We start from the raw sequence: 26,200 nt of genomic DNA on the forward strand, positions 1-26,200 counted from the left end.
ACCTAGTGTCTCGTATCCCAGGCTAACCTCAATCTGCATAGCTGAGGATAACTTTGAGCTAACTCTGAACGACTGATCCTCCTACCTTTACCTCTTCGAGCTAGGATTACAAATGCTTCTGTGCCTGGTTCACGTGATGCTGGGGATTGAACCCATAGCTATGTTCCTGTGACACGAGCAATCTGCTAAATGAGCTACGCATCCCTTCTTCGTTATAATTTCAGACAGGGTCTCACTTTGGAGCCTGGTACTTTTTGTAGCCCAAGCTGGCCTCAAATTTGTGGTGATCTTCCCGACTTGGCTTCCCAAGTGCTGGGGTTGCAAGTGTGCATCTCCACACCGGGCTCTGCTTCTGTCCTTTAAGGGCACTGGCCACCACTGATGCTTCTCACACTGCTTTCTCTCTCCATTTCAAGAGGTACCACCTGGGAAATGGAGCCTGTGGTGTGTTTGTGAGTTTGTGACATTCTGAAAGGGACTTTGGGGCCCTGCTGCTGGTCTAGAGGAAGGATTTGGAGGAGGCTCCATGAAGTCTGGAGATGTTCAGAAGACAGCTCTGCTTTCTGGACCTCACTGCTTAAGAACCTGGAGGGTTGGGCACAGGGCAGAGCATGAAGGCCCTGGACCTGCTCCAGGAGTCTTGACTAACAGAGAGGTAGACAAATAGCTGGTTGTTAAGGGGAATCAGGGACATCCCGAGCACATCTTTGGCCTTTCAGGATGCAAACACTGGACTCTCCCTCACACTTTCCCTCAGGGCTGTGGTCAGAATTCTGAGCCAGTAGTCTTCGGTCTGATCTGTGGTGACATTTCTGGTCTTCTTAAGAATGCTGGACTAGAAAATGTCATGCTAGAACACCCAAAAATGCAGGTGAGTGGTCTCAAGGGACAGGCCTGCCCTGGACTCAGGCTAGGAGCCCATCAAGGAAGTCCCGCTAAACTCACAGTCACTGGCTGCAGACGGACTTTTGGTAGGGGTCACTAACGATGATGGTGAGGGCAACAGGAGCCTGGTAGCCACACTCATCTCCCTTGCCCCAACTGACAGGGGGAACAATTTTAATATATTTTCTAGTAGCTGTGACCAAGTACCTGGCAAGAAGCAACTCAAGGGAGAAAGGTTGACTTTGGCTCAGTTTAAGAAGGGACAGGGGCCTGTTAGACGGCTTAATGGCAAAGGTGTCTGCTGCCAAGCCCGATGACCTGACTTTAATCCCCAGGGCCCACGTGGTAGGAGAGACCTCGCAAGTTATCTTCTGACTTCCGTGTGTGCACAGTAGCATGTATGTACCCTCCTTCCACAAATAAACTAATAAATGCAAGTTTTACATTTTAAAAACAATAAAAGAAAGGCGGTGGGCCACCATGTCGGGGAAGGGATGAGGAGGCCGAGCATCTAGTCATTTCGTCTGCGTCAGGAAGCAGAGATGATCGATGGTGCTCAGCCTTCTTTCTCCATTTTCTTCAGCCTGGGATCTCAGCCCATGGGATCCTGTGGCCACATTTAAGATGGGTCCTCCCACCTCAATTAACCCAATGTAGAAAGCCCCTCACTGACAGGGACAGAGGTTGGTCTCCCGGATGATTCTAGGTCCTGTCAAACTGACAATGTTAGTGTCGTGGTGTGGTTTCTGGATGGGCAGTCCTAAGAAGTGACTGCCTCTCTGCACCAGTGCAGTATTGAGAGTCTGGCCTTGACTGCTCACACTTCAAGCTGTGCTGCATTTCTGAGGGCCCCAGGGGGGCCTCCCCAGGTCCAAAACACTTGAATCACCACAACCTCCCCCACTCCCCTTCTTCCCTCCCCTCCCTCTCTTAAATGCCTTCTTGGGAGGCATAGATGACCCCACCGGGACCTCCTGAGTGTGGCGGGAAGGCAGGCACGTTGGTGAGTATTGGGGCTGCCCCTTTTCTCTTAGCTGTAGCTGGGGCAAAGCCTACAGCCTCCTGTCGGTAAATATGCCCAGGGCGTATTTGAGAAAGACCCCATCATTGCGAAAGAGAAGGGGGTTCAAGTCTTTCATTTTCCTATCCAGTAGAGTCACTGTTCTTAACGAGGTTTCAGGTCAAAACTGGGTCCTAATTCAGCTCTGAAAACCCCGAGCTGTTCAGGGCTAAGCTGGTGCAAAATGCAGCAGGATTTCGGACAGGAAGTTGTGTGGCTGTGTGGGTGTGAGGGGCCAGCTTCCTCCCTCTCTGACACTTTCTATGCTTTGGGGACCTTGCTTAGCAACCTCCCCTCCCCCCAAGCCCAGCCGACCCTCCTGAGGCATCCATCATGCAGATGCCTCTGCTGCAGCAGTGAAGAGGCTGGCTGATTCCCATCTTCAGCCGCTAGTGCTCTGTCCTTCATCTCTCCTAGACGTGAGATCTTGACACCACGCAGGACTTTCACTTCTTCAGAGTGGAGGTAGCTTGGCGAGTGTTTGGCTTTCAGAACATCTGTCCTCTCCTGCTTTCTCAGAGCGGGTTCGATTCCCAGCACCTTGGGCTATCCTTGTCTGGGTTCCCTGCCTACCAAAGCACTGCTTAGGGAGCAGGTGGAGACCACCTGGGCCTCCTCAAATTCAAGCCCAACCTCAGTGAGTACACTGCAGCTAGGAAGGAAGTCTCCAGAGTTCAGAAGCTAACTTGAATACAGTTATTGATGGCAGATAGAGCAATTTACACACTGGAACCAAGTGGGTGGATCTGCGATGTTTATCAAACAATCAACAGAATTTGTAGATTGCTTCTGGGGCTACAAGTCCACCCCTCATAGATGGGCTATCCTCAACCACAGTCCCTGCCAGCATTCTGCTGCCAGAAGAGCATGTCACATTCAGACTCCAGGAATAGGAGCCTGCCCTGACCAGGTGCTGGGCGGGAACCTCGGCCTGACTGTAAGCACCCAACAGGGAGCACTCTTGAACTCTATGCACCCAACAGGGAGCACTCTTGAACTCTATGCACCCAACAAGGAGCACTCTTGAACTCTATGCACCCAACAGGGAGCACTCTTGAACTAGTGACTTCTCTTCTTGTGCCCAAGACCCTCATCTGTAAACTGAAGGGTAGACAAGATGACTTTAACATCTCTTGCACTTAAAAACACACCGTTCTGTGGTTCTCCCAGCAGACATAAACCCTGTCTTCTAACACTAGCCTTCTTAGGCCTCATAAAGGAATTGTGCAACTTTAGACCTCGCACTGGTTAGAGACCAGTGGGGTGGGGTGGGGGTGCCTTCCACGACGGGAGAGACTGCAGGAACAGCCAATATCAAGCCCTTTTCCTAGGAAGGGCCCCAATCAGTCGATTGTCTTTCCTCTTATTGCTTTTCCTTTCTCTCCTACTTTTATTGTTTTTTTGTTTTGTTTTGTTTTGTTTTTTTTGGTTTTTCGAGACAGGGTTTCTACTTTTATTGTTTTAGTGTGTGTATGGTACCTGTGTACATGCGCTTTCATGCATGTAGGGGGCAGAGGGCAGCACTGGATGTCTCCCTCCACTGCTCACCACTCCTCCCCCATTTTTTTCTCCTTTCACTTTCTTCCCTGCCCCCCACACAGTGTTTTCCACTAAACCCGGGACTCACTGATCAAGCCAGACTGCTAGCCTGCTAGCCACTGAGCTCCAGAGACCCACCTGCCTCTCCTCAGCAGTGCTGGGGTCACAGGTGTGCTCCACAGGCACCTGGCTTTTCCCATTCACACAGATGCTGAGGATTGGAACTCAGGTCCCCGGGCTCACACGGCAAGCCCGTCCCTGGCTGCATGATCTCACCAGCACAGCCCCTCTTCCCTTCTCCCTTCTTTGGCATCCACACTTACAACCAAGTCCTTTCCTTTCTGCCCCACTTCTTGTTCCCATCCTTGCCGGGCAGCGGTGGCGCCCGCCTTGAATCCCAGCACTGAGAGGCAGAGGCAGAGGCAGGTGGATCTCTGTGAGTTCGAGGCCAGCCTGGTCTACAGGGCAAGTTCCAGGACAGCCAGGGCTATACAGAGAAACCCTGTCTCAAAAACAAAACAAAGAAAAAAGGAGTCCACACTCCACAACTTGAAGGTCCAAGGAAGATGTAAGGGTGCAGAGACTGCTCTCCTGGGACCTTTCTCACAGCTTTCCTTGGCACTGTTCCGGCATCTCTGCGAGAAGAATATGCACTTGTGGGGAGGCAGTCTATCCGTTGACCCTGCTCTGACTTACAGAATGTGCAAGCTGCCGGGCGGTGGTGGCGCACACCTTTAATCCCAGCACTCGGGAGGCAGGGGCAGGCAGATCTCTGTGAGTTTGAGCCAGCCTGGGCTACAGAGTGAGTTCCAGGAAAGGCGCCAAAGCTACACAGGGAAACCCTGTCTCGAGAAAACAAAAAACAAAACAAAAATGTGCAAGCTGAGCAGTTGGGAGGCCCAACCAGGAAAATTCTCAGGGCTGGAGAGATGGCTTGGCAGTTAAAAGCACTGGCTGTTCTTGCAGAGGACCCAAGTTTGGTTCCCAGAACTCACATAGTGGCTCGCAACTGCCTGTTACTCCCGTTCCAGGGATCCCACACCTTGCTCTGACCTCTGAGGATTCCTGCTATTAACGTGTCACAGTGTTAGTTTCTGGATGTGCACAGACATGCACTCAGACATATACATAAAATAAAAATCATTATTTTTTGAAAAGAAGGAAAGAAAAAAAAAAAACATGCCACCATTGTGGTGTAATCCCAGAGCTTAAAAGGTTACAGCAGGGGGATTTCTGTGAGTTCTGAGCCAGCCTGGCAACAGAGTAAGATCTTGTCTCAAAAAAATAAAAACAATAACAGAATTCTACTGCTGAAATGAGGTAAGCTGAGCCAGATAGGAGGCTGGGTAACACATGAAACAGGTGTGAGTCACAGCCAGCTCACCCACTGGGACCAAACTGGGTCAGAGACTTATTGGAAGCCTTATGCTCTGCCATAGCCAAGGGTGCTTCCCCATCTGCCATGCATGTGGCTGCAGAGGAGCTGAACAGGAGAGGACCTACCTGCAGCAAGATGACATTCCCAGAGACGCAACTCTGTATGCTCTCCATCCCAAGAAGCTGAACAAAGGAAACGTGGTAACTATCTTTATTATCCAAATTCTAGATGAAAGGTCCTGCCTAAGGACAGGACCGGCTAGCTGCCAAAGTGGGGTGAGGAGTGACTCCAACGGGCAGCCTCCCTGTGGGCGGCCTTCTGGATCCACTGCTCTAGGGCAGATGCCCTCAGAGCACACGCTGAGCCCAGGCTGGCCCCAGAGCTCCTAGGAGGGGCACAGCCACAGGTACCCCTTGACACAGGTGTGCAAACCAAGGTTCTGAGCTGGACAAAAGGGGAGCAAGGCGCGATGTCATCGTGGCAGACAGCTGGCCACAGGGTCTGGCCGAAGCTGCACAAAGTTCATGGGGCACAGCAGCGGGCACATCTTCTCATGCTCCTTCAGAGCCTCGCTCAGGTGCAGCAGCTCCTCCTTCAGCTTTGAAATCTCCCTGCGCAGCACGGCATTCTCCTGCTCCAGGCACTCATGCTCCTGTTCAAGAGAGAGGACAGGTAGACGGGTGTGGAGGTGCACGACAGTGGTCCCAGCCTTCGGGCAGCAGAGGTAGGAGGCTCAAGAATGCAAGGCCAGCCTGGGCTATAGGAGAGTCTTCCCATTTGTTTTATTTTGAGACAGGTCTCACTATGTATCCCAGGCTAGTCTGGTACTTACCATGTGTCTCAGGCTAGCTTCACGCTTATGGTCTTCCCGTCTAGCTCCTGTGTACTAGGGTTTCAGATGTGTACCAAGGTGTTGGGTCACCCTCGTGTTTACTGGATTTAGATCTCTGTCTCCCCACAAGAATAAAATGGTCCTAACAGTACAGCTTTCCTTTTTTAATCAATACTCCTGCAGTATAATTTACATGAAACGTGTCTATATTAAGTGTCTGTAATTCAGGGAGTAGTAACAGAACTATACATACACACACCTGTGCTAAGACACAGGACATCCCCATCACTCCAAAGTGGTCCCTCCTACCCATTTCCATCAGCTCTCATCCCAACACTGACCTTCTTTTTGAAGGTCTCTGGTGGGTTCATGGCCACCCCAATACCAAGAATAGTAGCTGACACAGCATGCCTTTGGCTGCATTAATAAATGCATGAATGCATGCCTTTGGCTGCACTAATACGTGCACGGACACATGCTGCCCCTTCCAGCACTCATCTGCTGTTTCTACTGCATCAGGGTGTAGAGGCTCAGAACTGGAGGGGATCAAAGAACTCCTCATCGTCTACTGCATCAGGGTGTAGAGGCTCAGAACTGGAGGGGATTAAAGAACTCCTCATCGTCTCCCCCAAACTGTGGAGGAACTTCTCATACGCAGGGCTAGCTCACACATCCATCTTGGGCTGGGCACCACTTCAAGGGACAGTCCCTGCCATTTCTGAGATACTCTATCCTCTTTGTGGTGATCGAAAACTCCTCCACATCCGCCCACTGAGCGGGCTCTACCTAATGGAGCCACACAGAATGAATTCAGTACCTTGCAACCTCAGTTCTTGAAATGATAGACGACAGCTCATCCCTCCCCCTCAGATGTCCTCCGAGTTCCTTGTGCAGGACTACTAGCCCCTCTGCCCTCCTGGCCGCCATCCCTGGCACACACCCCAAGCTGCCGGACTCAGAGTTGTTACTCTTAAAATGCAGCGTGTGGCTTAGGAGCATGCAGGAGCTGATGCACGGATTGTCCTTCTCCATGCTGGACCTAAGCCACTGGAGACTTCCTGAGTGTGCAGAGAGCCACGCTCCAGGTGCACGAGCTGAGTGTGAGGGACTGAGGACAGGCATCCCCCGGCCACTGAATCCCACTCTTCACTCTGAATCTCCACGGTGTCACTTCATGGATACGTACTGTCACACAGCCTGTGTCATCCGGGCCACTGATAAAGTCTACAGCCCCAGGTACTCTGTAGCTCACCATCATTGGTCCCCTCCGGGCTGAGATGTCATTTCCACTCACGCCTCGCTCGATTTGTTGGTCAGACTGCGACTCAAGCATACCGGGCACTTGCTGTGCTGCAGACCCCACCCCATTCCCCACCACACCTTCTCAATTACTAATCATTTTTAATAAACGTCAGTTAAGAAGTCTGCCTTAGAGCCCCTAAGACACACGCACATCCTTGGCTTGGCCTGTGTGGCTCCCCTCAACCCGACTGCTTTCCTTTTCTCTGTGAGCCTAGCATGGGCTCACCACCTCCAGGAAGGCTTCCCTGATCACAGCACTTATAGGTCTCACATTTCTCATTCTGAGTTCCATTCAGACATACACTATTGGATCTCACTTACATTAAGTAATGTCTCTCCCTAAAGATCGGAGACGCCGAGGCCCAGGAGCTCCAGAGGTCGTCCTCTTCTGAACTAGCGCGTGTGGTCCAACCCGTGTGCTAGCAACCACTCAGCCATGCCATCTGTTTTCTCCTCATCTCTAGAAACCTTTCTCCCTTCCAGGTTACCAAGAGGGACTGCAGGAAGGCCTCTCCAGAATTCTCTCCCCTTCCTGTAGGCTGTCCTGGGACAGGATGATGGCCCTCCTTGCAGCTACCTCTAGTTTCTGTGACCTCTAACCTCTAACCAGCTGGAGTCTCGGCATCCAGATCCAATGCCTTGCACCTGTGCACAAGGCAGATGGCAGAAATGAATAGTTCCAGTGAGCTATTTCACTGGACTTTCAGTTTTCACTGGATTCCATACTCCAAACCGCCTTTCTATAGTCCCTGAGGCTGCAACAAGATGCCCAGAGCTTCTGAGCTTTGTCTCTGGACTCAGGAGGGAGTCTAAGCCTGACTCTACCCTGAGGTGCCACTGTTTCCCCAGACCACTGCTCTGAAAGTCGCCAGAGTCCGTCTGGCAAAGGCCCTCACCTGCCACCTCCAGGGGGGTCTGGTCTCAGAAAGCACCCCCCAGCCTCTTTCCACACATATGCATTGTGTAAAACGATGGATTCCGTCATCATGTGTGCTGTGTACTTTGCTCAAATCTATGCTCCACCCCCATTCTCCTCTGTGCCCCAAGCTTTTCCGCTGGTCCCTTCCTGTTACCCACAGGGACTTTCTTTCCTGGGATTTAAATTTTATTCTTAAGTCAGCTGAGGGACTTTTACTGATCTGGTGGACTAGGAGGGAAAAATAAAAAGAGAAGCAGTAAAAACATCCAGGCAGGACTAATCTTATAAATAAGAGGCCCTGGGAGGGGAGGGGGCGGCCAAAGAACACTAAGTGAGAGCAAAAAGCAAAGAATGTAACCATCTCTCGGTGAGGAGAGAGGACTAGGCCTAACCTAGACCAAAAAGTAAGCAAGAGGGACTATAGTGGACTCAGTGGTGGAGCATTTGACTGAAGATCAAGAGGTCATCGGTTCAAATCCAGACACCGTCTGACATGCTTTCTAGTTCAAAGTCAGTTTGGCTAAGGGAGCATCAGAGGGCACTGTGCTACCCCTAACCCCCCAATTATTTAAGCCACACTCTCAATGCAGAGCCCCCCAAAACATGGGTGAAGGAATGACTACAAACACCAGGTAGGCCTCAAAACTCAAGTGGCTTGAGCTGGGGATGTGACTCAGTTGGTAGAGAGATTTCCTAGCCTGCAAAAAGCTCTAGGTTCAGTCCCCTGTAATCCTAACACTCAGGAGGTAGAGGCAGGAGGGTCAGAAGTTCAAGGTCAACCTCAGCTATGTACCGAGTCTGATTCCAGTCTGGGTTACACAAGTCCCCGTCCCAGAGGAACTTGGTGGGTACCAGGTGCAAGGTAGGAGAGAACTGACTCCTGACACACGCCATGGCACCTACTCGGCACATGCTCACTCAAATGCACATAACGAACATAAAGATGTAATCAAGCAGTAGTCCTCAGCCAGGACATCGGAGTGGTAGGTGGTCTTGCATCCAGTGGGCAAAGCCAGGGATCTTGCTCAACATCCTTCAGGGCCCAGCCCAACCGCCACCCAACACTACAGCAATGAGGCCCAATGCCAACTGTGCTGAGGTTGAGGTTGGGATCCTGGGTCTCAGGGTCAGGGTCATTTGAGGCAGAGGACACACATGAATGGAATAAGTGACATGAAGGACAGGAGAGGCATCAGGAGGACACGGCCACACAGACAGCTAAGCTCTGAAATGCCCAGAGACTTGAGATCCCATCAGTGTCAAGGTCAACTCCAACACTCATGTGTCATCCAGATTTCCCCACAGTAGTTACCAGAACTGAGATCTCAGGACTCTACAGTTGGTCTGTCCCAACCCTTAAACAAAGAGAGTTCCCATCTGAAAAGCAGTGCCATTAGCAAGAACCGTACAAATTAGTGTCATAATCAGTTTCTAAACTGTGTGTGAACTGTCACCAGTAGTGTCTACGACAACCGCATGACAACACTCACCACATCACATTGCCCAACTCATCTGTCAGTTTGTGACATTTAAGGCTCCCGCGGCTGGCATGGCTCCCACCCTCGTCTGACTCAAAATTCTCTCTCAGTCTGACGTCTTTGGGTGCCTGGCCAAACCTGGCCCACTTCTAAGCCAGCTTTCAGTGTGGCACAGCTACCCTGTGGCTTCATCAGGGAATGTAGACTCAGCCTAATGCTGTCCAGAGAGAAATACAGATCAAAGTCCCAGAAGTGTGAACCACTGAGGGTCAGGGACACTTCTTGTTGCAAATATCAGCAACCATGACCTTGAGGGAAATTCTGGAGTCCCTCAGTTTGGCCCCGTCTGTCTTGGGGGATAGGCCACAGGCTTTGATAATGGATAACCAAGAAGAGAGGGAAGCAGCCCAGAAATTCACAAAAGTGGAAGGCCAAGGTATCTTGGGCCCAGGGACAAGTGGAGTGAATGAGAGCCACAGAAGAGAGAAGTGGCCATTTTGAAGTCTTGTTCCAGACTCTCCCTTTTGTGGCATTCATAGAAGAGAAGCACACAACCACAGCTTCTGTAACATTCAGGGTCTGCTCTGCACTTCAGAACTGGGAGAGGGGAGGATAAGGAAGCAGCGCCCGGGTCAGGGGGTCACTCCCCACGCAGTATCAGGCGGTCTCAGCTGCCAAGTGGCTGCTTCCCAAGCCCAGGGCCTGCTTCTCAGCAGGTGTGAAGTTCCCATGATCTACAGCGATGTGCTAACTACTGTGCGCTCCATTCACTGAGTCTCAGAGACAATACCTCCAGGATACGGAGTTAGTCAATCAATGTCCCACTCAACATAAAATACAGATCCCCCGTGGCTACAGCATCCACAGAAGGAGGCTGGGAGGTGCCCACGAAGGGATTCCCCACAGAGTGTCTTCCTGACCATAGCTGAAAACAATCTTTTATTTTCATTTTCCTAAGGCAGTATCTTGCTCACTCATATCCCCTGTGACCAGTGACCCTTCGGTGTAACTAATGAGGAAAAGCCAGGGCCACAGCTTTGTGGTCTTTTTACACGTGCAGCCACTGTCCTGACCTACTTGACAGAGTTTCTCACCAACGCCGGCCCTGCAGAGGTGATGCACAGAGGTGGTTTTCTTCACCTGTGTGTCTAGTCCCGGCGAGGAAGAGAATGATGAATTCTCCCGAGGGGACTGGCTTCAGATCAATTTACCTTGTTCTGGGAAGGGCATAGTGACCAGGCCACACAGACGTTGGGCAGAGGCCATCTCAGGGCCCCTTGCAAGGGCACACCACCCCTGGCTTTACGAGGGACACGGCAGGCGTAAAGGCAGCACTAGTCCTGAGTTCCGGGTTCACCTGGTTATCAAGGTCAGCTATGAGGCACCGAGAGAGAATGAATTGCCCTTTGCATGCCCTTTTCCTGGCACTCATGAGGCGGTAAGGGCATTTGTTACCTTCTGTAGCAGGAAAAGCACTGACCCCTAAAGATGCTTCCGTCCTAATCTTTGAGACTCGTGAACAGGAACCTTATTTAACAAAAGGGACTTTGCAGGTGAGAGTACAAAGCACAAAATGGAGGGGATCATCCCAGTGGGTCCAGTGGAGTCGGGGAGAGGAGATGGGCAGTATTGCTTTGAAGATGGAAGACCACGAACCAAGGAACATGGAACTCCCTAGAAGTTGACAAAAGCTAGGAAAGGGATCCTCCCCAGAGCCTGCAGAGCGAACACAGCGGTCAGCATGGTCACTGTAGCAGAGTGGAATGCATTTTGGACGGCTCACTGCCAGCAATGGAGGGAAATGAATCCTATGCTTCCCAGGGACACACATGAGGTCTCGTCTCTCTGTGGCTCCATAGCAATGCTTCACTCAAGGAAGGGCGTAGTAAGTGTTTTTGGATTTATTATGTTTTGGTGCATGAAAAGCCTTGTCTAAGACACTTGGTCACCTCTGTACACATGATCACTCAGCACTTACAAAAGAACTCTGGTCTGGACTGGAACCTCCTTGAGGGGAGGGACCTGGGTATGGATGGATGTGCACAGGAGCCCAAACTCTTGTCAATTGCTATGACTAGTTTACCCCTCCATTTATACTTCAGTTATTGTAGGACTAGATGAGGTCCTGAGTCACCTCCCTCCTCCCGCTTCATTCAGAACATGTATTAAATGCTTCCTTCGGGCATGTTCCAGACCTAGGCACAAGAGGAGGCAGCAGGCACACATGGTCTGAATACTGGGCTAGACACTAACGGGGAGCCCCTGGTCCCCTGAGGAGGCGACTTGGCAACACACACCCTTAGGACCTTAGGAACAAGAGGGAAGGAAGGAGGCAAAGGGTACTGCCATTCTTCTGTGGGAGTTTTAAAGATCTCCTGAAGGCGGGAAGACCTTCCCTGAAGCCCGTCTGGAGACCCTGGCCTCCAGACCTCCCCTTCCTGCCTCCAGCAAAGACTCGGACACTTACGGCGTATGCCATGCTGTGGGTTTCTATCAGTGAGTCTCAGCCCTGGAGTATGTGCAGTCTAAACGTGTTCCGATTGTGGTGAGAGAGTTCTCAGATAGTCTTTCCTCTCTCCTAACAACTGAATATCTGAGCTGTCAAAGCCCTGACCAGCTTTGGAGAAATGCGAATGGCAAGAGAGCAGGCGGGCGCTGCACGGCGGAGGGAGCAGGCGGGCGCAGGTGGGTGCTGCACGGCGGAGGGAGCAGGCGGGCGCAGGCGGGCGCTGCACGGCGGAGGGAGCAGGCGGGCGCAGGTGGGTGCTGTACGGCGGAGGGCAGGTGGATACTGCATGGCACAGGAAGCTACACTAAATCTTAACTCTGTACCCCGATGGTGCACAGCTAAGGTTAGAAACATCACTCACCCCTCACCAGTCCTGAGGGGGAGCAGCTCCAAGCCCTGGCTGTGGAATTGTGTAGCTTTACACACTCAGGTCAAGGAAAGCAGAATCCTGGGGATAAATGGTGCTATGGCTCAACGTGCCCCCCAACTGGCTGGCCCCCAAACAGCAATATTGGGAGGAAAGACCTTGGAGAAACGAGTCACAGGTGCTCTGCTCTCGTGACTAGATTAAGTCATTAAGTGATGGTTGGGCTATGATGGGCTGTTTACGGAAGCAAGTTCTCTGATTTGTTTGCTGTCTGGCCTTCCTGTCCTGGATCCACCATATGACCACACGGCACAAAGCCCTCACTAGGCACAGAGCAGACACCAAGTAGATGTGGCACCGTATTTTGAGACTTTTAAGCCTCCAGAACCCTGGGCGGAATAGTCTCTTCTTTGTCGATTACCCAATCTGTGGTATTTAGTAATAGAGAAAACACTCAGATACAGGCTCCTGATTTGAGAGATAAGAAAGGTGGTTAAGCGCCATTAGCTAACCCATGGAGGTAATGAGAAGAGAAAGTCTCAGGGTGAAGAGACCACATTCTGCCACGAAAGTGCATGCAAGGAACTTGCAGCAGAGCTCAAGGGGACGCCTAAGCAAAAGTGAAGACCTGCCGTAAGTAATGAATTGATCGTTAGTGCTGATGGTAGGCCAAGTTAGTAGAGAAACATCCCACCACAAGAGACAGATGCTCAGTGGTGGCCTTTAATCCCAGCATTCTGGAGGCAGAGACAGGCGGATCTCTGTGAGTTCAAGGCCAGCCTGGTCTACAGAGTGAGCTCCAGGACAGCCAGGACTATTACACAGAGAAACCCTGTCTCAAAGAAAACAAAAAAAGAAAGAAAAGAAGAAGAAAGAAAACAAACCGAGAAGAAGGGGGGGAGGATGGGGAAGGGGGAGAAAGTGGTGGCACCCGCTCGTCATCACAGTACTCAGCAGGCTGAGGCAAGACTGAGACGCCATAGCTGGGCTCCATAGTGAGACTGTCTCAAAAAGCAAACTATACCAAAACAAACAAAGACAAAAACCAGAGGTAGACGAGCTTGGCACCAGGCAGGCAGGCACTGGGGCAGGAGCTGGGAAGTTGACATCTGATCCACAGGCGCAAGGCAGAGAGGGAGAGAGCTAACAGGAAAGCTGTGGGCTTTTGAAAACTCAAAGCCCCTTCCCAGTGACACACCTCCTCCAACGAGGCCACGCCTCCTAGTCCTTCCCAAACTACTCCACCAACTTCCATACTGAGCAGTCTCATGGATAAGCTTATAGGGGCCATTTTCATCCAAACCATACACGCAGGATGAGGCAAGAATTTGAAAAGGAATTAAAAGCACAAAGAGCCATTTTGTTTAGCTTTTTCAATTTTTATTTTCTATTGGGAGAGGGTCTCATGTAGCCTAGGCTGGCGTCAAACTTGCTAGGTAGCCAAAAATGGCCTTGAATTCCTGATCCGAACAAGTGCCACCTCATCCAGCTTCTTTTATTTATCTACTTTCTTTTTTTGAGACAAGGTTTCACTGTAAAGCTCTGGCTGGTCTGGAACTCGCTCTGTAGACCAGGCTGGCCTGGAACTCACAGAGACACCTGCCTCTGCCTCCAGAGTGCTGGGATTAAAGGCATACATCATTAGTCCCAGTATTTTTTCTCTTCTAGTCAAAAATCACTATAAAGCCAAGGCTGACCTTGAACTTCCGATTCTCTGCCTCCACACCTGAGTGCTGAGATAAGAGGCATGCACCACTGTGCCTGACTTATGTAGTGCTGAGACTCAAACCCGGGACATCTTTCTGCACACGAGGCAAGTCTGCGGAACCGCTTCCTCAGCACTTTAATGTTTACAACTATTACTGTCGTTTATTGAGACAGTCTTTCTGTTGTTCAAACCAGCCTCAAACTGGGTGTCCCCCTGCCTCCACCTCCCTGAGTGCTGAGTACAGGTGTATGCCACCACACTCGGCTTTTATTTGGTTCTATAGGAGAGAAAATGGAGCGTGGGAAGCACCGAGGCTGAGGTGGAAGGGAAGAGGCCCACGAATCAAGAAGCAAAGCAAGAGGCTGGAAAGACCCGGCACCTCAGCTGTGTAGAACTGGTAATGAGCATCGTGACGTCATCACTGGCCCCCTCCCCAGGGCACAGGGTGGCTGTCCCCGTGGTGGCTGACCTGTGGTCCTGCCCTCACCACAGTCTCACCTCATGGAGCCTGTCAGCTTTCTGGGTCTGCTTCTTCCGGCTTCTCTGAGCAGCAACCCGGTTTTTCTCTCTCCTTCGAACCTTTCTGTCATCATCCTCTGGGCTCTGGGGAAGACATGTGGCCAAGTGACATGCTCAGTCCACTCGGCTTTGCTCACTGAGCTCCACCGGCTCATCTGCCACCATGGACAGCACCCCCTGCGACCCCAGGGGGCTGCCGCTGGCCCTTGCTAAGGGGCACCCAATCCGTGCTGGGGCGTTGCTTTATGTGAATCTCCACACCCATCCTGAGAAATATACAGTGAGACTGTCACTTAAAAATGAGGAATAAGAGGCCTGGGTGCAGCCCAGTGGTGTCACGTTTGTGTGGGATACGTGAGGCCCTGCGTCCCATACCCAGGACCACAAGAAAACAAAAATACTAAGAGACGAGGAATAAGAAACTCAGGTTAGGGAAGTTCTCCAGGTATCATGGCCAGCATGAGGGTGAGTGGGAAGTGGAACTCAGGTCTGCTGGTCTCCAACCCAACGTTCACAAGCCTCTGCCCCACAGGGTATTTGCCTGGAAGAGCTGTAGTGTCACTGCTCATCAGAGTGGGGAAGACCGGGGTGTCTGCTCTCTAGAGCTGGCTGTGCACAGCCTTTATACTACCACACACTGGCAGGGCCTCCTGAAACTGTGCAGACCATAACCATGCATTTATTACTAATTGCAACCACGCAACTCTACCAGTGCGTTGAGTGTCTGGAACACCAATGATGACATGCTTGCTCTCTTGAACAATGCTTGGCTGACATTTTCTTTCAGAGGTCAGGGTTATTCCAAATGCAAATTTGTGATGCGTCTCGAAAGTTCTTAACCAAATATCCAAAAATTCTTCATGAGGTGGGCAGGCAGAAAAATGCACCTACCACGGTGAGAGCTTATTCAATGGGAAGGGTTTGCTTTCCAGAAGTGCACTGGAAACACCACGGGAGAAAAAAAAAATATCCTTCAAGATGAAGTCCAAAAGGTGTCTAAATGGGAAGGGAACTTAGAGACAGATCTCTTGCCGACCTGTGTGAGGCCCAGGGTATAATCCCCAGCACAGGTATGAACAGACAGCACACACAGCAGCGGAGTGGCATGGAGACACCGTTCAGAACAAAGACGTGTCAAATGTGTCTTCTAGAAGTAGTCTTTTTTTTCTTTTTCTTTTAACAGAATTTCAGGTAGCCCAGGTTGGCCCTGAATGCTCCACCTTCCTTCTCCCTCCCTAGCTCAAGGATTATAGGCCTGCATCAATCACCACACCCAGCAATCCAAGGAGCCTCGATATATCCAGGGGGACAAGCCATATAAACAACAAAACTTCAGCTTTACACCCTCACAGATCCTAGTATAAACACAATTCACCCATCCTTCCAATGTATGTATCACCTAGGAACCTGTCATGTACTCACACTCTGCTGGGCCCCGGGGACAGGGACCCCCGACAGTGCTGGACCCCGGGGACAGGGGCCCCCAACAGCGCTCGGTCAGTCATCTCTGCTGCTGAGGCTGGTCTGAGATACACAGATTTTCACCTCACTAGTGCTTGACAGGAAATAATGCCTCTTTATCTCAGGGCAAGGGACAGCATGCCGCCTGTCTTCAGGATCTGTCACTGTAAACTGAACCCATCACCTGTCACAGATGATCATACCTGCCCACTCAGCAGATACCTTAACAGAGACACAAATCCTCCATAGCTCACACAATCTGTGCAAACACCACCAGGAGTTGATGCTATAGGGCCCCTATTTATGATAGGGAAACCAAGGCTCAGAGAGGCGAAACAAATGGTACAAGGCTATTTACTCTACCTACGTGGCTCACACTTCAGGGTCACCCTGGGACACTACGTGTCAAGCATATTATTGGGAATTTGGCGGGGGGAGGGGGTACGCGGGGGGGGGGGGGCGAGGAAAGATAGGACCAGTTGTTGCTAAAGCAACTAGCTGGCCAACAAGTGTCCCAACAGCTGTCTCAGTTTCTTGTGGTGCAGCTGTGAAAGTTGGGGACAGCCGAGGGGACTGATCGGATGGGGGCGAGGAGTTTCCACCCGCGTTGGGGGTGGAGTCTGCCCACTAGAGGCACAACCCCACACCCGCAGGCTGACCGGTCCGACGGTCCCACGTCCCCCATGCCGACCTTAGCGGGAGGGTTGGATGCAGGGACGAACCGCCCCTTTGGGCTGAATTCCCAGTATCGGAGGTCCGGCCCTCTCCCTCCAGCGCGGGCAGTGGACAAGGATGCAGTGGCCCCCAGCAGCGCGGACCCACGTGTCGGGCGCAGACTAGTCGGGATGGACAGCATCCTTCCCAGGCGCCCGACGCGCACGGCGGGGACGCACGTCGAGCACTGCCTTGATCCCCCACTCCCCTCCCCGCACCCGGCCCCCGGGTCACTACCTGCGGCTGGTTCCCAGGCGCCGCCACACTCCTCTGCAGGACGCTGCCCGCCGGGGGCCCTTGCGACATGCCGCGCGCTCACCACACGGGGCGCCCTGAACGCGGGGCTCTGCTACCCGCGCTCCGCCCGCATCTCCGCACCTGCCGCCCCGCCCCGCCGCTTCCCGCTCTCCCGGCTCCTCCGCCGCGCCCGCCTCCCCACCCCGCGCGTCCCGTCCGGTCCCGTCCCCGCCCCCTGCTCCCACCCCGCCCCCGCTTCCTCCTCTCCCCGCCCTCTCGCCGCACCTCGGGGTCCAGGATCCCACCCAAGTCGTTGCTTTCCGCTAGGGGCCTCGTGCTTCGTGGAAGTCACGTGGCAGCCACGAAGCCCACCCACGGGAGGAGACGCCGGGTGGGTGGGGACGGGGTACTGGCGCGGCACGGCCACTGGGGACCTCCGGCCGCTCTCGGGGAGCAGGAGTGAGGAGCGGGAGTGAGTGGCTTGGGTTGGTGGCTTCCCTGTCCCAGAGCGGGTCACCGGCGATGGGGGACTTTCTTCCTGGCGAGGCGGCACCTGGACTACTCACTCTCTCCGCGACGCCAGGGGGCAGGGACCGCGGCCGGGTCCCTCCGCGCTCCCTGGGCGCCGGCGCCCTAGGGCTTCCCTACTGCAGTCGCGCCGGGTCCAGTAGGAGGGAGGGGGCGGGATGACTCCGAGGGTGAATTCTGATGGGGGGAGGGGCAAGAGGAGGTTGTGAGCTGAAACCAAGAAAGGCTCCTAAGAACGTATCTGCCAAGCTAGAGGTCCGTCGTCTCTCATTCAGGGATCTGGGCAGACCATGCTAAGGTTCCATGAACCAACTACTTTGGCTTCTTCAAGATTAAGGGGGCACCTGGCTAAAGACTTAAGATACATGATTGCTATGTTCATGCCAGACCAGGTAGAGGCATAGCGCAGGCACCCCTATTCACCTGCCTGCCAGTTTTAAAAAATGCGAAGTCAAGATGACTGTGCCCAGAAAAGAAAAAAAAAAACAACAAAAAACAAAAAAAAAAAAAAAACCCAAAAAAAACTAGCGGTTAAAGGTTTGTGGTCTGAGCATAGGGGGGAAAGCTAACCGCGAGCTGGGGGGCGGGTGGGAACCAGACAAGAGGGGCCTTCCTAGCGTGTTCCTTTTGGCCTTCTGGTTTCTGGGCAGTAGGGGAGGTGGCCTTTCTGAGTCCCAGCCCAGGGTGCATGGTTCTCTGCTAGCATTTAAGAGAGGAGCTTGCTTGAGCTTGGCTGCCTGACTTCAGGCAGGAGAGGAGTGGAGATGGTCGTGTGCCTTAGTAGGTCGGAAGATGGACAGTGTCCACATACCTCTCCTAACCAGCAGAGCCTTTCCACACTGGGTGTTCTGCCTAGATTTCAGTTTTGACCCCATTCCATCAACAGCATAAGGTGTGTGAGAGAGAGACAGAGACAGACACAGAGACACAGAGACAATCACATCTCACACAGTATACAGAAGGCACACACAGCACAGCACCCGGCACTCTGTGAGGCAGCCCAGGACCTCTGTTCTTGAAAATTAATGTGACTATTAATTATGTGGTGGCGCAAGCCTACAGTTCCTCCACTCAGAAGGCTGAGGCAGGGTTTCCATGAGTTCAAAGCCAGCCTGGGCTAAACAATAAATTCCAGGCTAGCTGTCATATCAAGACAAGATCTGAGAAACAGCAAAAGACTAGCAAAATAAGCAACTTTTGGGGGCAAATGGTCATGGCTTTCAGGAGCTTCATTCACACATGTTTAAGAATGGAGGAAGAATTCCTGGACATATCAGTGCACTCCCAAGCTTTCATTCTTGCCAATGCCCCTTTCCTGTTTTGCTAAGCTACACCACGTTCTAAGTCCTCTGGGGGTGCTCCCCACAGAGCCGGGGACTTGTATCAGCATAGTCTATTGATGTAATCACAGAACTCTCTGCAGACATGGCTGGCCTGGGATTCACAGAGATCTGCCTGCCTCTGCCTCCCAAGCACTGGGATTAAAGTCGTGCGCCACCTTGCCTGGCATGGGATAGTTTCTTTCCCTTCATGTAGGTCTGTGCACCACATGAGTGTCTGGTGCCAGAAGAGGGTGTCAGACCCCCTGGAATGGAGTTATGGATAGATGTGAGCCACCACGTGGGTGCTGGGCATGGATCCTGGGTCTTCTCTGAGAACAGCGCAAGCTCTCTTTACCTGAACCAACCCTGAGCTCCTGGAATTACCATCTCCCTTTTGCTTTTTTTTTTTTTTTTTTTTTTTTTTTTTGGTTTTTCGAGGACAGGGTTTCTCTGTGTAGCTTTGGAGCATGTGCTGGATCTCGCTCTGTAGACCAGGTTGGCCTCGAACTCACAGAGATCCGCCCGGCTCCATTTGCTTTCTTAAACTTCTTGAAAAGGCTGGTGCTGGCTTCCTTACACACTCCACATTTATAACATAGCATATTGTATCTATTATTGCCATGCGGTTATAGTGCTAAGCCCATTTGCCACCAGAACACCAACCCTTTTCTGACCTGGATACCAGCCTGGTCTATGTATCAAATCCCAGGCCAGTCAGAACTACACAGGGAGACCCTAAAAAAAAAAAAAAAAATCTGGGCGTGGTAGCATAGGCCTTATTCCCCACACTCGAGGGGCAGAAGCAGACGGATCTCTGTGAGCTTGAGTCCAGCCTGGTTTACAGAGTGAGTTCCGGGACAGCCAGGGCTACAAAACAGAGAGACCCTGTCTCAAAACAAAACAAAAATAAATAGGAGAGAGATAAAAAAGCAAAGAAATACTTCAAATATCTTTTTTTTCTTTTTTCTTTCTTTTTTTTTTATGTATTCCCTTGAACTGGGAAGATACATAGTATGATGTGTCAGCGACCTATTTATATCATGATGACCCTGATTCTGTCCCTGGGGTGGGGCAGGGATGCCATAGGTCAGAGCTGGGTGAGGGGGTGCCGTAGGTCAGAGCTGGGTGAGGGGTGCAGTAGGTCAGAGCTGGGTGAGGGGGTGCAGTAGGTCAGAGCTGGGTGAGGGGTGCAGTAGGTCAGAGCTGGGTGAGGGGTGCAGTAGGTCAGAGCTGGGTGAGGGGGTGCAGTAGGTCAGAGCTGGGTGAGGGGTGCAGTAGGTCAGAGCTGGGTGAGGGGGTGCAGTAGGTCAGAGCTGGGTGGGGGGGTGCAGTAGGTCAGAGCTGGGTGAGGGGGTGCAGTAGGTCAGAGCTGGGTGAGGGGTGCAGTAGGTCAGAGCTGGGTGAGGGGTGCCATAGGTCAGAGCTGGGTGGAGGGTGCCGTAGGTCAGAGCTGGGTGAGGGGGTGCAGTAGGTCAGAGCTGGGTGAGGGGTGCAGTAGGTCAGAGCTGGGTGAGGGGGTGCAGTAGGTCAGAGCTGGGTGAGGGGTGCAGTAGGTCAGAGCTGGGTGGAGGGTGCCGTAGGTCAGAGCTGGGTGAGGGGGTGCAGTAGGTCAGAGCTGGGTGAGGGGTGCCGTAGGTCAGAGCTGGGTGGGGGTGCCGTAGGTCAGAGCTCAGTGCTCGGGTGATTCACTTCACCAGAAGATGGTTCTTTCCAATAACAAGCTGCTTAGATGCTTGGAAGTCCCGTGAGCAGTTCACTGTTGCTGTTCTCTTCAGGAAACGCCTTCTGGTGAGTGTCCTCTCAGGGCTTTTCTCAGAAGACAGTCCTGTGGGCTTCTGGGGAGGCTAGGGAAGAGAAAGCCAGGGGTAGAGACCACTGCATTCACCAGAGACTGGCCACTGTGTCAGCCACACCTCAGGGAACTCGCTGTCCAGATAGTCAGACATAAACGCAATGCAGTACTTTGGATGTGGTCTGCTTCATGATGGCGTAGAAGAGCAAGGGCTGGAAGAGAGGGTGCACTGGTTGTGTGTGTGTGTGTGTGTGTGTGTGTGTGTGTGTGTGTGTGTGTGTGTGTTTAAACAGGGAGAGCAGACAAGCTCCTCTGCAGGGCTGTGGGGACACCTGGAGGACGTGGTCTGGGCTGCACCAACACAGAAGCAAAGGCCTTGTGGAAGTTCCCAGCCATTCAAGAAACTACAGGAGACCCCGGGTCTGGAGTGGCCTGGGGAGGGGTGGATGCCTAGAGATGAGGTCAGGGAGACAGTGAAAACCCTTCATTCAGGGCTACCTTTTATTTGGAATATAGTGGAAAACTCAAGGCTTCTGAGCAGAGGTATGGCATGAGCTGACTTAAGTTGTTATGGGGTCATGTTGGTCACCTCACAAAATAGTGCCACCAAGTGGAGATCCAGCATCCAAAACAGGAGCCTGTGAGGGTCCTTCCGAGCCATGGCAGTAACATTTGCAACGGGATATTTAAATCTTAAGAACAGATTGGAAGCAACAAAGACACACAGGAGGTGAGGGCCATGGTCCAGGAAAGCTGGGGTAGACCTGGGAAGCTGGTGGAGGCCAAGGCCAGGCTGCAGGGAGCGTGTTGAATGGAAGGTTCACTGTGCCTCAGTACCACAGGCCCATCCTGGCCCAGAGTGGGCCTTGCCTGTGTTCATCTGGTGATATGTGTTCCTGAATGCATCGGTCATTTTTGCCACACAGTGAACAAAATGCTTGTCAGAACAACCTAAGGGGCCCGGGGAGACGGCTCAGTGGTTAGAGTGAAGTGAGAGACAGGCCATGGAACTGGGGTTCAGATTCCCAGAATGGCTGTGGTGGCCTACCTGGAGGTTCAGCTTTCTGAGGCAGAGACGGGGGATCCCCAGAGCAAGCTAGTGAGACTAGCCCTATCACTCAGTGGAAGAGTGATCAAGATTGATTCTCTACATCAACCTCAGGCCTTCACATGCACCCACACGTGTGTGTTCCCACACATGCAAACATTCACACACACACACACACACACACACACACACACACACACACACACACTACAAACACAGACCAGAAAATGGAATAAGGAAAGGGGGGGAAAAGTAAGGGAGAAAATACTTGTTTTAGTCTCCAAGCTTCCAAGTCATGCCACAGAAGACATAGAGCATTCATGGCAGCAGATTGTTCACGGCACTGCTGACCGACTGGACGGCAAGCAGAAAACACCAACCTGAACCTAAGGCACCACAGCTTTCAAAGACCTAGTCCTGGTGACTCAGTCCCACCACTGTGACCCTACCTTCCAAAAGTTCTATAGCATGTCAACATAGCGCCACCCACTTGGGAAGTCATTCCAAACAGGAGCCTGTGGGGACCATTTCCAGCGGTTAACATATTTGTAAAAAGGAGAGATTTAAACCACAAATGGGTAAGACCACTGTCTCTTTTCAACTCATCATTCCTTAACTCCCTGGATTCTATCAGTGTTGTGTGCAAGCATTTGAGGGGCCCCAGAAGAGGAAGGCTTAGCCAGGGAAGTTTACACACGGAAATCTATGTATGTGGTTTACGGACACATTTGTGTAGAGACAGGTTTTTTTGTATGACCTCCAGGAATATTTCCACTGTCCTCTGTGCTAAACTGTGCACCAGCATATGTTCTAGTAAGACAAAAACACCTCCCACACATCCCAGCACCAGAATTATGTGGGTGGTGGAGGGAAGTCAGATTTGAACCAAACACCCCAAACATCCAGTTTGAAAATTCTGTGTCATCAAACAGAAATTGGTAAGCGTCAGAGTCTCTTCTTGTTTACAGCTCTTCAAGACAGAGCTTGCTATTCCAGGACTTTAATACAAACAGCACACACGAGTGTAAAGTACCTCCTGGTCTTTTTGTGTGTTTCTTGTTAACATGAGTGACACTTTTCAAAAAGCTTGACTATGACTTAACTTTTTGTTATTACTATTTTAAGTGTATAAGTATTTTGCCTGCATGTATGTCTGTGCCTGGTGCTTGTGGAGGCCAGAACAGGCTGTTGGATCCTCTGGACCTGGAGTTACAGATGGTTGTGAGCCACCATGAGGGTGCTGGGAATCAAACTGCCCTCTAGAAAGTCAGCCAAAACTCCTGGCTGCTGAGCCAGATGGTATTTTAACCATATTCTAATGTACTTGGAAATACACTAGAATATTTCATTAAACAAGTTAACAGAGGTAGACTGCTGATTCATCTGCCCATTTGTGAAGGACATAGCATATATCCCTCTAAATTGTTTACATATTAAAGAACTGAAAATTTTAAATGTATGAAACCAAGGAAATATAAAAAGCGATAACCACAGGGATTAACAATCAGTAGAAATGTCATACCCGGGGGCTGGAGGGATGGCTCAGAGGTTAAGAGCACTGACTGCTCTTCCAGAGGTCCTGAGTTCAATTCCCAGCAACCACATGGTGGCTCACAACCATCTGTAATGAGATCTGATGCCCTCTTCTGGTGTGCAGGCATACATGCTGTATACATAATAAATAAATAAATCTTAAAAAAAAAAAAAAAAAAGAAATGTCATACCCATAGACCAGTTACAAGAAACCTCAGATTATGCAAGAGAAAACAGTCCATTTAGAGAAGATCAGTGCTGATTGGACTGTTGGCTGGTCCAGTCACAAGGAAGAGGGGGCTGTAAAAACACAAGAACTGACAGTTCTTCCTGCTGTCACCTGGAACCCTCTCCGGAGTGAGGATGACACCAAGCTTGTGAGCCACTGTCCTGGGGACACCAATGACTAATTAACTACATATCAGTTCTAAGAACTTCAATATGAATCACAGGACAAGAAACCATGAATGTCCTGAAAATTACAACTGAGATATTTCAAAAAAAAAAAAAAAGAAAATGAACAGGGACTTTTCCAAGTCTGCCATCTCTTAAAAATTACATGATGTTACTCCACACACACGACATTACCATCACACACATTACCTCCCCACGTGACATTACCCAACACACACGACATTACCCTACACACAACATCACTCCCATACACAACATTACCCCTACACAATTACCTGGGCTGAATTATCTTTTTAGTCTCTGTGGAATGAGGTATCATAGGTCTGTTGTCAGTACAAACAAAGCAAGTTAGAGATAGATAGGAAGTAATCCCCACAGAAATACCAGGAAGTCATTTTAGGGATTTGTCATCTCTTTAAATTTATGATGAGCTCTGCCTTATTTTTATCTTCTGTGAAAAATGTTTAGACTTATTTTGCTTGCACACATGTGTGTGCACCACGTGCATGCCTGATGGTCAGAAGATGGCATCAGATTCCCTGGAACTGGAGTTACAGACATTTGTGAGCCGCCGCAATGTGGGTGCTGGGACTTGAACCCGGGTCCTCTGGAAGAGCAGCCAGTGCTCTTAGCCGCTGTGTCTCTCCATCAGTGCTGCCGGTTGAGTTCTACATCCTTGCTGATTTTGTTGTCCTGTTAATCATGTTTATTTTTCCTGTCTAGTAAACTCAAACTTCATTCGCCTATCGTCTCAATTTGCTTTTCCATGCATTTTAGCAAGATTGGTCATGAAATTTATCATTCTCTTTCCTTCCCGATTGTACTTCTTCAAACATGTAGCTGAAAGTTTTCCCAGTATCCAATTCTATGTGACAGCCAGGAGCCGCCTGCAGTGACTTAGGGGCAGGTTCTCTGAGCTGACTTCAGGCTCACCCTCTCTGACCTGGCTTAGGATCATCTTGTGGCCAGTTCTTGCTAAGCCTTACAGCCTGTGGCTGAAGCATGAACTTCCTAATAAGAGCCACAGAGAACCACACAGGCAGTTCCCAGAACTGGCCAGTTTCTCAGTGAACAGAGGATCAAGAAGGAAAAATATAGATTTCCTGTTTCCAGCCAAGGCTCCTCCCGGACGTCCTGGAAAGCCTGGTTACAAAGAATAGGCCAGGACCCAGGGGCTCCTGGAATGGGTGCCCTAACAAAGGACGTGTCTGGGGACCATGTTCTTAGAGAGCTCTGGCCACCAGCTGGGGTCATAGCTCAGCTGGGAAAAGGCTTGCCTAGTGTCCTGACAAAACACTGACCAAAGGCAACCCGGGGAGGAGAGCGTCTACTTCATCTTACATTCTGCAGTCCATCGTTGAGGGAAGCCAAGGCAAGAACCTGGGGCAGGAACCGAAGCAGAAACCGCGAGGAGCACTGCTTACTGGCTTGCTCAGCCTGCTTTCTTACAGCACCCAGGACCACCTGCCCAGGGGTGGCACCGCCCACAGTGAGCTGGGCCCTCCCCCATCAAACTAATCAAGAAAATGTCCCCCCCCCCCCCCCGGTTTGCCTACAGGCCAATCTGATGGAGGCAATTCCTCAGCTGAGGGTCCCTCTTCTCCAGTGACTCTAGTTTGTATCCGGTTGACAAGGACAGCTGGTGTGCTCTTGTCCCCGGGTTCAGTCCCAGGCATAGCATAAGCCATCTGAGGTGCAGCCCCGCCTGCCAAGGACAGTCATGACAAGGACTTCAAGGGTTAATTCTCAGCTACATAATGAGTCCCAGGCCAGCCAGGGATAAATGACTTAACCCCACCCCTACCTCCAGGACAGCCTGGGATACAGCCCCACCCCACCTCTCCCTACCCCTCCCCCCACCTCAAAGAAGCTCTGGTTTCTTAGGGGCAGCTTGGAAGCTCCAGGAAGCTGAAGTTCATCTGCTGCCTCCTGCTTCCTCATTCCTTTGCGAGCCACTTCTAAATGTAGTGCCCTGGGTACCAGAGAAGCTGAGAGCTAGCAGCCTTGGCTACTTGGGCCCTCAAACTGAATCCTGCCGAGTAGCTGGGAGGCTGTGTGCTGTGGATGGGTCACTGGGAGCCCTGGCAGTGCTGACAGTGTGGATGGGTCCCCTACTGGGAGCCCAGCCTTTGCTGAGGCACCTGATGCCATGAAACATTTGGAGGAAGTGACTGGACAGTTCTCAAAAATACTTGCCCCAAGTGGCCTTCCATTCTTGTGGGAAGGAGGTTCATTCATTATTTCCTGTTGTTGTCTGGCTCTTGGCTCTCTGGATTTTATTTTACTTCATTATTTTACTTGGTCGAGCTCACACCTCCTTCCCCAAAGACCCACAGCGAGCGTTGTGTTCTCCCATTATTCAAGAGGATCTTGAAACCCGCTTCTAGGAAGTCCTCCTTGACCAACTGGACAGGGGCCCCTTGAGGTGTTGAATGTGACCAGCCCCTCCTAGAGCATCCACAGAATGTAAATTCTGCAGTCTATCCATTGGCTCATTGTGTGTTTCAAATGGATTACAGAAAGGCCCTAATCATAGATGACGGCCTCCTGAGAGGCGGGATGGCATGTAACTGGTTATGGGATGACCCCCAACATATCAGACCAGCAAGGCTGCCCCTGCAGATGTGACTTCACAGATAGCTGCGGACACTTTGC

At 51.4% G+C, this 26,200-nt stretch overlaps 2 protein-coding genes across 2 annotated transcripts in view; both read right to left on the reverse strand.

Annotated features, from left to right (window-relative positions):
• Positions 1–5,289: 5,289 nt before the first annotated feature.
• Positions 5,290–17,078, reverse strand: Batf3 (basic leucine zipper ATF-like transcription factor 3). Its single transcript, XM_059280994.1, has 3 exons — positions 16,909–17,078; positions 14,476–14,580; positions 5,290–5,514 (listed from the first exon to the last, which is right to left on the reverse strand). The coding sequence occupies exons 1-3, from the start codon at positions 16,975–16,977 to the stop codon at positions 5,335–5,337; spliced, it is 354 nt and encodes a 117-aa protein (XP_059136977.1). The 5' UTR covers positions 16,978–17,078; the 3' UTR covers positions 5,290–5,334.
• A 3,334-nt stretch (positions 17,079–20,412) lies between these two features.
• Positions 20,413–26,200, reverse strand: part of Nsl1 (NSL1 component of MIS12 kinetochore complex) — a 33,003-nt gene continuing 27,215 nt past the window's right edge. The window contains exon 5 of the mRNA XM_059280722.1: positions 20,413–20,602. Within this exon, the coding sequence (XP_059136705.1) occupies positions 20,571–20,602 (32 nt within the window). The 3' untranslated portion in view covers positions 20,413–20,570. The remainder of the gene's footprint in view (positions 20,603–26,200) is intronic.

This window comes from Peromyscus eremicus, chromosome 15, assembly GCF_949786415.1.
Source record: "Peromyscus eremicus chromosome 15, PerEre_H2_v1, whole genome shotgun sequence".
Classification (NCBI taxonomy): domain Eukaryota; kingdom Metazoa; phylum Chordata; class Mammalia; order Rodentia; family Cricetidae; genus Peromyscus; species Peromyscus eremicus.

What these genes read in the sequence shown, in the direction of transcription:
- Batf3 (XM_059280994.1), bottom strand. Translation starts at nt 16,977, where the DNA reads ATGTCGCAAGGGCCCCCGGCGGGCAGCGTCCTGCAGAGGAGTGTGGCG. An exon ending in CGCCTGGGAACCAGCCGCAG is followed by an intron (nt 14,581 to 16,908) that starts GTAGTGACCCGG and finishes TGTCTTCCCCAG; the next exon opens with AGCCCAGAGGATGATGACAG. An exon ending in AAGCTGACAGGCTCCATGAG is followed by an intron (nt 5,515 to 14,475) that starts GTGAGACTGTGG and finishes TCTCTTGAACAG; the next exon opens with GAGCATGAGTGCCTGGAGCA.